Below are 12764 nucleotides of genomic sequence, written 5' to 3'. Positions count from 1 at the left end.
TCAGTCCCTCTGCAGCCCCTGGCCCACAATGTAGAGGTCAGGGTGGGAAGTGGATCTGTTGGAGTCTTTGATTTCGGGAGCACAGGAGTTGTTCCAACAATCACTTGCTTTTCTAGGGCTCTCCTCCAAGCTGCGGAAGGAAAGATGCTTAATTTAAGAGGCTAATGAATAGTGACTTTTTAAAACAGTGCTGATTAGACCATGTTAACCCACAAAGCAAAATGGTGCACAGTACTACGTCATTCCCTGTCTCCTCCTGAATACACACTCTTTATGTGCACCACCCAGATTTTATTCTTGTCGTGCCAAATGCACTATACTGCTCTCTCTCTCCCAAACCTCTCTTGGGAAACAAGTATTTTATATGTTGAACAGGGGATCAGTGTGAAACTGGGTTCTCTTGCAGATAGGGACAGATTTCAATGAAGTGTCTTGTTCCAGACTGCTGGAGGAAAGGAAAGGTCTTACCTTTGATATACATCTGCTTAATGTGGTTACAGTGATTTCTGAGCATGCCAGCACGACTGTGGGAGGGGAATTCTGGTAGGATAAATCTGCCACTGAAGACAGGAGAACTGAGACATAGAATGTGCAAATGATGTTCCTGAGGTTACTCTGGCACTCTCTGGGGGTTCAAGGACTTTATGTATCAAGACTGATTAGAGCAGTGGAGCTAGTCAAGAGTACCTCACACTATGTGCCTTCCTGCTGAAATGTGTCCTATCTTGCTGTAGCTAATTAAAGTGGTTTAAACTGAACATGGGGAAATATTTCAGAGCTACCTGGGAATCATTACTGTATTTTAAGTATAAAAACTGCAAAATTGAACTAGCTTTCAACTACAGACAAGCTATTACATCCCTGTTCTGACTGCTAGGACTTTATTTTCGAACTGCTGAATGAAGAGATTTGGGATACATGTCCAGTTGTGAAATTAATCCAGATTCAAATATCCCCCAGTTGCAGAAGGTCTCACTTGGGCTCCTTGCTTTGGAACTGATTCAGTCAACCCAATCCATCTTCAAGTTCTCTTTGAACATTACCTTAAAGGCAACAGTATTTAATCTTCTCTTTCTGCTCTACCTCTTGGGAGAGCAGCAGTCCCAATGAAATACTATTTTGTTTAAGTGCATACACAGAAATTGTATTACAGATTAACAGAATTTCTGTGAGCAGAGCAACTGTACATGTTATGCCTTACTGAGATGTCAATAACTGCTGGTTGCTGTCAAATGACCAAGCTTAGAAACCAGCACAGTTAGCTCAGTCTATCCATCCACAGGCTGTCCAAATAGGAACAGGTTGTACTGGCTTGAGAACCTGAAACTGAAACTCTTGTCAGATACCCTAAGACTAAACCCAAAAGCTCTAGCTCCAGTCCTAGTTAGGGCTGCTGACGTTTTAAGTCCTGATATTCCTCGGAGCATGGGACGAGCAGAAGATATGCTTGGAAAAAGAGTGGGTTCTGCCTTCTAGGAGAGCAGTGAGTGTGCAGGAAACATGCAAATCTACGCACAATGCCAACATTTAATGCCCAGCAATGCCAGCTGGCAAAATGAGATGGAAGTTACCTCTTTTTTTATTTTTTTTTGTCATGTTTCTACTAAAATGGGGTGTGTGGGTGGGGGGGACTGAGCTGCCTCTTGTTGCTTGTACAAGCTCCTGCCAGATTATCTTTGGCAATTTACTTCTCAGCAAACTGATGTTTTAATTTGGTATGGGAAAGGTGGAGGGATATATCCTACAGTTTGTGAGGAGGGGAGAAACAGGCTAACCCACTGATTTTCAAAACGTTTTACCTATAAAAGATTGTGACTCTGTCTCCCCTCTCTTCTGCTAATGAAGCTGCTAGTAACACAGAAAAATAACACAGAAAGCCCCCCCCCAGACCAAAAAAAGGCACTGTTTTATATTTTGAAAGGAGAGATAGAGCAAGGGAAGGAATGAAGGAAAGGAGACTGACAGCTGGGTGGGAATGGCTTGTGAATTTGAGACTAGATGCAGATATTGCTAGAATGAGGAGGTTTAGGTTTAGACATTTTGAATTTTCCCTCCGTTAGCTGGATGAATTACAAAGCAAACAAAGTCCTGGCTGCTTAATGAACTTGGAGGAGAAAGTTGAAACAGAGTGTGGTGGTTTGTCTATCAGAGCAGGGCTGAGCATCTGCACGTGGGGGTGTGGTGCTCACCTCTGTGGCAACTATTCCGGTCCTCAGCAGGACGAAATGACCAGCAGTGATGTGAGGAGCTTTTGGAGCTTTTGCCATGTGATCATTCCTAAAATAGTCCTTCTCTGCCCATCAGCACATTTGCTGTGATATTCAGATTAGGCCATTCAATGCAAGGTCTGTAAAAGTTACTCCATGCAGCTTATTTCAGTTGTAAGAAAACACGAAGTTGTGAATTGCATCTTAAATCAGTGTATATGGTAATTAATGGCCTAAATTTCCCTTTTGCTTATGTTGATATAAATTTGGCCTAACTCAGTAGTACTACTGTTGATGTTCATTGGTATAAATGATAGGATGAATTTGGCTTAGGATATATTTTGTTCTTCCAAAATGCTAGCATATCAGACTACTAGGATATATGACTTATTTCATGAAAGGGATGATTTTATTTACAGTGGTTTTTTTTATATTATTCACTGTTCTCTGACAGACTATGATAGAAAGATAATACACCCCATTGAAGCATAAATTAGCTAACAATTTACCATAGACAAATTTTGAAATGGATCCATAAAACTGCCAGGGTTTTTGTATTGCAAGGTTTGACATAAAGCCTCTTTTGAAAACATTTATTTCTGCTGGCAGGCACTGGAGTAGATAAAGCTGACTTCACACAGTACATAGCAATAACAGAAAACCCAGGAAACACTGTACAAGAGTTTTAGGAAATATTCAAATGTCAGACTATGATGCAATATTAAAACTGGAACTGCAAAATAGTTTGCATTTCCCAATGTTTTTTACATGCTTTGTTCAGCACATTCCTCTGCCTTCAGTGTGGGAAACTCGGTCCTTATTCAGTCTCTGGGGAGGGAATGCCTGGATGTCCAGTGTCTGTGACTGTCCCTGCTTGCAATGCACTGAGTGCTTGTGCACCTTCAAGTGCAGTTTGATCCTGTTAGGGTTGATCTTCCAATCCCTACTCACAGGAATGATTCATGTGATTTCAGCTCTTCTGTGGCAAGAGCAAAAATACTGATCATGTGAGGAAAGGTTACCGGAGAAGCTTAAAGCTTAATTGACTTACACGTCCCAAGATGCTAAGAAACTAGAATAACAACACTGTACTTCCAGGCTAATCACTGAGTTACACTGATCTTTGAGTATTCCCAAATACACATTTGTTTCCTGGATGGCTTTATGATTTTTATTTATTTATTTATTTTAGATGGTAGACAATATTTAAAGCTAAGCCAATTTTTTTTAAAAAAAGACCACCAATTGTTGCAAACATGGAATCGACATGTGTTGATGTTTCGATTTCTTTAAACTGACTTTCCCAGAGCAATGAGTGCCTCGTAGCCATGGGAGTTTTTCCACTTGGAAAACTGAGCTTGGGCTGTGGACCCATCAGACCTGAAATCGGCACCTAAATCTGGAAGTGTGCACAAGAAGCTCGAAATTTCAAGCTATAATTCTGTCTGCACAGATCCTTGCCTACATATTATCTGTCTGTCATTCTTGCCAGCTATCTTGAAACATCCTCACACGGGTTTCAGCTGAACAGTTTACTGGATTAGAGGCTGATGATAGAACAATACCCCTCCTCTTGGTCCAAGCTGATCTTCTCATGAATATTTATGTCTATAACCTGAGGGTTGCTTCAGAGCTTTGAGGAATTGGATGTCAATGTCAATCCCCACACAAATAAGGAGAGTTCTGTGCTGTGACACCAACACTGAATTTACCCTGAGGTGCCTGTCACAGCTGATGTGTAACTGCAAGGCTTGAGCAAGCCATGGAAAGTTAACTCTTCCCTTTTTTTCAGACTAGTAGTCTACTAAAATCTGAGAGAAAATAGAAAAGAATATTTGACTGTGATCTAGTAACTACAGTGCTGTCTTTGCCCAGCCATCTCTTCTGCACACGAACAGGGAACTTTTCTGAGAAGTCTCTTAACGACACTCAATTCCCACTGGGAGTTTACAAAGCCGACACAGTGCTATATATCAGCTTTTCTGCTCTGAAGCGGAAAGTTTCTTACCTTGCTTGGTGAAGTGTGGGTTCGCTGCCAGCTGTTAGAGAAGCTGGAGGATGAAACTGGACCCCTGGTCGGCGGTCAGAGAAACTTCTCCTTACGAATGGCTGAGGGTTGGCGCTGGTCAGGGACAGCTTTCTGGTCCGGTCTCCGGGCTGCCGGAAAAGCAGACTGCTCTTTTGGGAATGTGATGAGGCTTCAGGCTGGCTGGTCACCTCAGCAGTGGGTTTGGTGGGTGCCAGTGGAAGTCTGGCTTCAAATAAGGAGGAGGTGGCCGGGCAAAATATTGAACGGACATTACTGGCCCTCTTGGAGGAGGGGAGCTGGTGCTCGTCCCCAGCATCCAGCCCAGCTCTTGGCCCCTTGGAGGAACGAGATGGGGAGGCTGGGGGGGAGGGAGTGGTGAGGAATGGAGGAGGGCTTGCATCTCGGCGGGAGGCTGGGGAGCCCCCCAGACGGTGTGGTGCTGGTGAGCTTTGCTTGTGCCCCACAGGAGGGCTGAGGGGTTTTCGATGGGTTGGCGGAGAGGGCATCTTCTTCTGCGAGGGTGGGCTGGGCATCCTGGGACTAGAGGGAGGACTGGGCTTCCTCTGCATGGTGGGTGAGCTTGGTTGCACATTACTAAAAGCCTGCAGAGAGTGTCTGTGGTGTGCTGGGGGGCTGAAAATCCGTTTCTCAGTTGGTGACGAAGGGGGAGTTCTCGTTGGGGAGACCCTCCTGGCAAACGGTGAGCCTTTTTCATTTCTCCTGAGTGAATCTGGAGAGCTGTGCTTCTGGGATACCACTGAAGTCGCAGGTGAATTGGGCTCTTTGCTCTCTGAGCTGTCGCTGTGTGGTTTTGAAACCCCACTGGGGTTTTGAAGAGGAATAATTTTATGGGTTTGCTTGTATAAATCCGCAGCCTCTTTTCTCTGGGTTTCTAATATCTCCTCCTGGCTAGGGATGTGCACGTTGGTAGGGTTCAGCTCCAGAGAGTACCTCGGCAGTTTCTCATCCCCTGACCTGGTAGTCTTTAGACCTTTATTAGTCATCGCACTGGGGCCGCCGATATTTTTACTTGGTAGTAAGTCAATGGACTGAAGGGAGGCTTTCATTTTTGGGGAAACTTGTGATCTCTTATTAGTATGAAATTCTGTTTTGGTGGGCTTTTTGGCATCTTCTGAAGAGTTTTCTTCTATTCTTGCAGTTTCTTCAGGCTCAGATAAGTTTTCAGAAGAGGTGTCCCTTAACATTTCAGGTGGTGGTGGTGGCAGGTTCTCAGTGTCTTCATCAGTCTCTTCCTTCATGTCCATCTTGCTTAATTCTGCAGGGGGTGCAGGAGGAAAGGCATTTGGAAAGCTAGAAGAAGCATCATTGGTGTTTGAAGTGTTTGCGTCTTCTACTGGTGAAATACGATGCTTAAGATTTAAAGGTGCCAGGCCTCTCTGAAAGGGAATGGTGGGTGGGGCGACTGGAAGTCCAAATTTTCTGATGCACTTTATTGGTCCTAAAGATCTTAGAGGTGCAGCTTTTACAAGGTTGTCCGTAGGACTGAATGTTTCAATAAGCTTTTTGACAGACTGCCGGGGAACACAGCTGCTACCACTGGGCATTTGTGCTCCAGGAGGCTCATTTTCTTTGCCTCCTGACACCTCCTGGGTGGGCACAGTAGCATTTAAAGGCTTCATGCTTCTTTTTGCATCCAGCTGATGGTCAGGATTTTGATCAAATGTGAACAAAGGGACTTTATCCTGATTAGGCAGGATGCTGAAATTTTTTGAGAGTCCTGCCTTCAGTTTGCGAGAGGACCTAGATGTAATTTGCTCATCCTGCAAATAAGCTGCTGTTCTTGATTTCCAAAGCTCTGGGTTGCTAGCTGTATCCTTTCCATAAAACATTTTCAGCCTTTTGCTGAGCTCTTTTTGAGTTCTCTGAAGCTCTAGAAGGGTTGGGTCCTCTGCCTGGCTTCTGAGGGACTCCTCTGACCTGGACCGTCGTTGTTTCCCAAATGTTTTCTGGCTGCCTGTTGCTGTACTGGGCCTTTTTGCTAGGACTGCTCTTCCACTCTCATCCTCTGTCCATTCTTTACGCCTGGATTTAGCTGGGACAAACTTGATTTTTTCACTGATGGCATCTTTCATTTTCAGAATAATTTCTTCTGTATCCACATTCTCCGTCCTCTTGATGGACTGCCTATGTGTGCTATCAGTGATTGCAGGTGAAGACAGGGGCCTCCTTGGCAGACCATCCTTCCCCACTTCTGATGAACTTGTGTCATCATCATCCTCCCCCAGGGTGCTCCCTTCATCATCATCGTCATCATCATCATCCTCATCAGAAAGAAAATCTCTTGATTCATAGATTTTGAAATGTTCACCTTCCTGAGTAGAATCAGACTGGAAGGAGTTGTAGGAATGGCTTTTGCTCAAGCTGGCACGTTGGGGCATGGTAGAAGTGCCTGCTGGTACTCCATCCTGGGAAGAAGTCGCTTCCTTGTTTTGCATGGAAGAATGAAACATGCCTTTAAAATGCCTTTCAAGTGCACAGTCATGGGATGCAGCTGTGCCTGGTGACACTGTCCCATCTTTCATGCCCCCCGCTGTTCTGGCATGCTTTTGGGATTGAGGTCCGTGTCCATAAGAATCACTTGTTTGTCCTCCATGCTGGCTGAGAGCACTGAATTCTTTGAGGGATTCATTATCCACACCAATGCCACTGTCCTCCGAACAGAGAGTCCTGTCCTCACCATGGGACTGAGAGCAACCCACAGTTGAGGCTTCAAGCAGCCTTACCGTCCGCAGCAGGTGCTCATCAAAGCTTTGCTTGGCTCTCAGTTTGCCTTCCAAGTTGCTTGCAGCAGACTGCAGGTAGCTGCATGTCTCCTGCAGGGCGTTGGAGGTGAGGGAGGCCAGCATCCCGCTCACTAACTGCATTTTATTGACCGTGTACTGCAGTAGCTGTTGCAGAAGATCAGGGTGCTCCTTCAAATCGTCTTTTTCTGCTGGCCACACCAGATTCCCACCTACATCTTTGAGGAGATTTTCCCCGTCGTTGGTAATTTCTTCCAAGAGTTGGTTGATTTCATCGAAGCGAAGCACGAGAAAGCTTATCATCTGCTGTAGGAAGAGCTGAGTTTGGGTAGCCTGGCTGGCCATGTGCAGTATAGTTTCATACTTGGAGAGGTTGGGATTTAAGTAGGCATATGCACTCTGGTGAGCCTTAACGAGCGGTTCTGGGAAATCCACCTTCTTCTCTGCCTCGCATGGGGCCAAATTGGACTTTTCTTTACTTTTGCTAGGTCGACCTTGCTTTGCCACCTTATTTTTTGGCTTCTTTCCTTTCTTTGGGATTTGCTTTGCGTTGCTTTCGTTCTTGTCATCCCAAACAAAAGCTGCTGGTTCTGATTCACAGGAGGTTTGCTTTCTGATCTGTATGGACTCAGCGATGTGCTTCTGAGACTCAATCAGTTCAGACATAATGACTTCAGCATCTGTTGCTGTCCTCTCAATTTTCTTGTCTTCCCTGGGAATCTGAGAATCTGAATGAGCCTTGGAAGATAACTGTAAATTATCATTTTTGTCCTGCTCTGATAGTTTATCCTCCTCTTCTTCCAGGTAGTCATTCCTCTGGATCCCATATTGGCGTAATTCATCAATATTGTAGCAAGAAGAACCTTTAACCAGCAGAGGGATTCCCTTATCTCTCGGATCAATTGGCAAAACACTTTTGGGTTTATTCAAAGCCTTAAGACCACTTCTTGAAGCAGTACTAGCAATCTCGTTGTGAGAAGGTGTGCAGCCCATCCTTTCTTCGTCTTTCTTTTTGATTAAAAATCAAGATGAACTGGCGAAAAAACAAGAAAGAATCAAACTCACTGTTTCATCCTGAACTTCACACTGGCCTGTTTCTCAGGAGTTTTCCATCATGATCCCAGTTTTGTTTTCAATTTTGATTGCTGTTTGCCTTGAAATCTCATGTACTTATTGCACAGTATCTGCTCTTGAAGTTGTGCGCTGTTCCATTGTATATTCCGACATCGGTTTTCTTCTTTGATTCCAAAAAGGAGTGTGAAAGCTGTGCTGGATTTAGAGCTAATGGATTAAGAGGACTTGCGTACCTCACTTCTGTCTTGACAGATGTCCACTGCAAATAAGATTTTAAGCTCATTAGGGTAAGCAGGTGCCAGCCAGTCAGCACCCGAGTTGTATTTATAAAGGTAGATTTTTTTCTGCACTGTACTGGGGGGCAAAAGGACTCGGTACATTTCCCTCCTTCTTTCCCTTGTTGCAAAAGCATAACATACAATTGAATGCAGAGATCCAAAGGAAGAGACTGTATTTTGAAGCCTTTTTGAAGGGAAGCTATTTGAACATGGCATGTAAATGCCATTAGATGCTCCTTAACGAGGAGAAGGGTGACACTGACCAAGGATGTGCCCACCAGAGAGTAAAAGACAGAAAATCAAATAGCTTATAGATGCCTGTTAAGACTTCTGCCTTGAGGGTATTCAAAATTTTCCCCTACTTAGAAGTGACAAGCTGTTTACTTTTTCCTTCTAAGACTCCTAAATAAGATTTTGATTTTTTTTTCCTTCCTCTTAGGTGATCATTCTTGGAAATTATTTTTTTCTCTTCTAGATAGCTTCCCAACCTGAAAATCCTAACTACCCAACAACAGTATTTGTAGAATAAATTTTGCATATGTTGTTAAGATGGTGTCTGAGTCTAGTGGATCTACACTGTGTATTTTCAGATTAAAATAAAAATCAAATGAATTTTTTTTCCCTTTCTCTGACTGTCTTAGGATAAAATTTGAGGTCACAAAAGTGACTTGTGTAACTTTATTTTTCATCTGCCAGGGCTTATCTGTTTCAAATGCAAGACTGTAAAGGTTAAAAGTCTTAAGGAAAAAACCTAACAAATTAAAAATATAGACCCATTTCTAAAAAAAAAGAGAAGAAAGGAAAGGAAAGGAAGGTTTGGGAAGGTTTGGGAAGGGAAAGGAAAAGAAAAGAAAAAAGAAAAGAAAAGAAAAGAAAAGAAAAGAAAAGAAAAGAAAAGAAAAGAAAAGAAAAGAAAAGAAAAGAAAAGAAAAGAAAAGAAAAGAAAAGAAAAGAAAAGAAAAGAAAAGAAAAGAAAAGAAGAAAAGAAAAGAAAAGAAAAGAAAAGAAAAGAAAAGAAAAGAAAAGAAAAGAAAAGAAAAGAAAAGAAAAGAGAAAAAAGAAAAAAGAAAAAGAAAAAGAAAAAGAAAAAAGAAAAAAGAAAAAAGAAAAAAAGAAAAAAAGAAAAAAAAAGAAAAAAAGGGGAAAAAAAGGAGAAAAGAAAAAGAACCTGTTCTTTGAATGACTTGTGAGGTTAGGACAGAATAATACCACTCTGAAAAACAAACTAGAGATGTCAAAGTAGGAATTGGATGAGGCAGAAGACACTTGTCTTTTCCAAGTATTTATTTATAAAGGGTAGTATGTGGATGAGGCCATAATAGCAATCACCCCCAACTTACCTCTTCACCACTCAAACTGGCCTAAATGGATTTGGTTTTTTATTTCCAGATACAGCCTTTCTACAGAAGGCATCCAACAGTGGCCAACTCTAATGCTGGCTGGAAATCTGCTGCTTCTCTCCAGCAATGGGATTTCTAACTGTGTGGTCATGGGTATCTTGTCCAATTCCCAAAAATCTTTACATGCTGCCAAGCCTATTAAACATTCTCAGACTTTAAAGAGCTGCTTACATGATTCATTCCTTGGGGCTGAACTGCAATAGCCGAATATCTGCTTGGAAAGTTGTTATTCTCTGTAGCCTGATTGTTCAAATCTCTTTTGCTTTTCATCAGGGGCAGAAAAATTACCTTGTTTTACAGGGAAGAAGGCATTACATTGATTCCCAGGAAAATTTTAAAAACTTTGTGTGCTGCTCTCTAAAGTAATTTTTCTGGAACACATGAATTGAACTTAATATACATGATAACATAGTCATTTTCCTCAAGGCTTTTCTGGAAAGCATCAGGTAATTTACCTCTTGACTCTGCTTCTTGCCAGTCATTTAGCTCAGGCTCTGGCTGCTTCTGTGTCTCCCTACAATGCATTTTCTACAAAGTGATCCCAACTCTTTTTGCTTTCCCTTTTAGGCATGTATCTCATGTGTTCAAGTGGAGAAATGGAGCAGATTTAGGCAGCTGCTCCATCCATGGTCAGGATGCTGTAGCCCTCCAAAATAAGTCAAGGAAAATAGTAGAAGCCTTAATGCCCTTCTACTGTTTACAGTGGGACTTCAGAGACATCTTTATATAGCTGCTTAATACTTGTGCTATGAAAACTCTTTTGTCTTTTCTTCAAAAAACAGCTTCAACAGCTCCATTGTTCACACTGGGAATTTTGACAATTAACTCATTGTGAGTTGCTAATTTTATTTGGGAAGTTCTTTTTCGTCCCTTTTCCCTTGATCAGTCATGTTATTTTTGTTTGGGTTTTTTTCTTGTTATTTTCACACCATGCATTAACATCTTATAGGAAATAAATGCATGGTTAAAAAAATTCAAAATCCTGGTTTATGCTTATTTATTATGCAGTCATTTATTGTTTTAAATATTAGCAGTAAAAAAAATATTATTTTTATTGTCTATTTATTATTAAATCAAGATCCAGCCTCATAGAAAATGCATTTTAACAAGGCATCGGTTTTATCCTAACTTTAATTGCCGTTTGCATGTATGTACAATATGACTAATGTTGTGTCAGCTTTGTTAGCTTCTGTGAGAGAGCAGGATCTTTGATGTGCCTGTTTCCAACCGCTTATGTAGCAGCATTTTCCTCATCAATTTTCTTATTACCAAGCAGTTATATATTTCTTTGCACTTCTGAGGAACTGTAGAAAAACCTCAGTGCTTTACCTCATGAAAAATGCTAAAGAAAATGCTTTATCACATGGTCTTACAACAAAAGAGAAGACAAAATAGGAAATGCACATAGACACTTATACCTGCTCTTAAAAATTTAAGGTTTGTATTTGTGGATGAGGGCTCACCGAGGAATTATGGAGCACTTGGGTGATAACAACATAACAACAACTTTAAAGAGCTATATTGCTCTCAAAGAAACATGCTTTATCTTCTTTTGTGTGAGCAAATTGAATATAACCAGGGAGCTGTTCATATTGCTGGCCTAGATATCACTAAGTAAATAAAAAATACTTGCTTTTTATTTCAGCTTCTCCTGCAGAGCTGACACTGTTTTGGGAGATGGAGTAGATTCTCTCCTTTCTGTAATCGCTAACAGAGATACTTATGAAGCTTCATCTTGTTTCCCCTAGTGGAAACCTGTCGACAATGGTAAGGAGTAGAAATATCATGGTTTGGAGGAAATCTAGTTGAAAAGAAGTAAATAAAACCAGTGAGTATACACAGAGCCTTTATTAGTGGTGATGGTGCAAGTAAAAGAAAAATTCATCTCTGTTCTGGGTCAATGATAAACTTCTCAGGTTGTTTTCCCTTTTTTTTTTTAATTTTTTAAAAAAATTTCTGATTTCTAAGTAAATTGCTTGAGACTGATTGCACAAGTCAATAAATGTGACCTCAATGTTTTCAAAAACCTGTTTTGCAAAAACAAACCCATTTTTTTTAACAGCGGTAGGACAATAGAAATAAAAAGTTGTTGAAAACAGGTAGGCCAATGGTTTCCTTCTTCAGCAAAAATACTTTATAAAGGAATTAATGGAGGAAAAAATATAAGAAGAAGATTAAAGAGGATCGGTTTGGGGGGTTTGCCTGCACAGGGCTGTTGGTACACACAGGTGACCCAAAGGAGTCAAGAAAAATTGTATGACCACTGTCAGCAGCAGTTTTGTGAGATGTATTTACATTTGCCTGTTATTTCTGGAATGTGTGTTCTGGTCACTTAATCATGGTTTCTCTTTGTTAAACTACCCATGGGTATTAAAAGCTTGCTATCTGCCATAACTAACACATTCACTGCTGTTGTCAGTGGTTAAGACAGTGACTCCCAAAAGATGACAGTTAGGACCAAGAATTGTGTGGAAAAGCCTAAAATTTTAAGTATAGATTTCCAGGCTTATGCAAATCTAGAAAATTAAAATGGAAGGGTCCCACTAGCCTAGGCAGCAGTTACAGCGGTTCACACGAGTGAAAGCAGGTTTGTGGTTGTGGAGCAATTTCAAGGAAAGCAAGTTCCTTTCAGGTGAGGGACTAGCAATTTAACAGGCAGGCAGTGGCTTCTGTCATTTCTAGTGGAAAGTGGTAGTGTTGATTTGGGATCTTGAAGTGAGGCCCAGGTAATTTGTATTCCTGAAAAACATCCCAAGATGCTCCAGACAAGATGCAGCTCTTGAACCTTATGCCTTTTTCAGTTCCCGATGGGTTTCCTCACCTAAAGCATCTCAGGGTCTCCCTGGAAAATGAGATAAAACACAGAATTCCTCCTGCCTTCCTTTCACAGAGTATCTCAAACCACAGTGTGTGCACTGATAGTTGTGTGAAACCACCTCAAACCCACAGGCAGCCTGGAGCGTGGCAACTGTTGCCTGGCAGCGGGGAGTTCTGGGACACCCATCCTGGTGTGA

General features: G+C 41.7%; 1 protein-coding gene across 1 annotated transcript; it reads right to left on the bottom strand.

The window, feature by feature from the left end:
• On the bottom strand, positions 1-7991 carry PCARE (photoreceptor cilium actin regulator). Its single transcript, XM_051783578.1, has 2 exons — positions 4216-7991; positions 1-130 (listed from the first exon to the last, which is right to left on the bottom strand). Exons 1-2 carry the CDS (start codon positions 7989-7991, stop codon positions 1-3), a joined length of 3906 nt encoding a protein of 1301 aa, XP_051639538.1.
• Between the last annotated feature and the right edge of the window lie 4773 nt (positions 7992-12764).

The sequence above is a fragment of the Manacus candei genome, unplaced genomic scaffold, assembly GCF_025592945.1.
Source record: "Manacus candei isolate 608988 ecotype Guabito, Panama unplaced genomic scaffold, ASM2559294v1 h1tg000017l, whole genome shotgun sequence".
Lineage (NCBI taxonomy): Eukaryota > Metazoa > Chordata > Aves > Passeriformes > Pipridae > Manacus > Manacus candei.
This window is presented reverse-complemented; position numbering and strand designations above follow the sequence as displayed.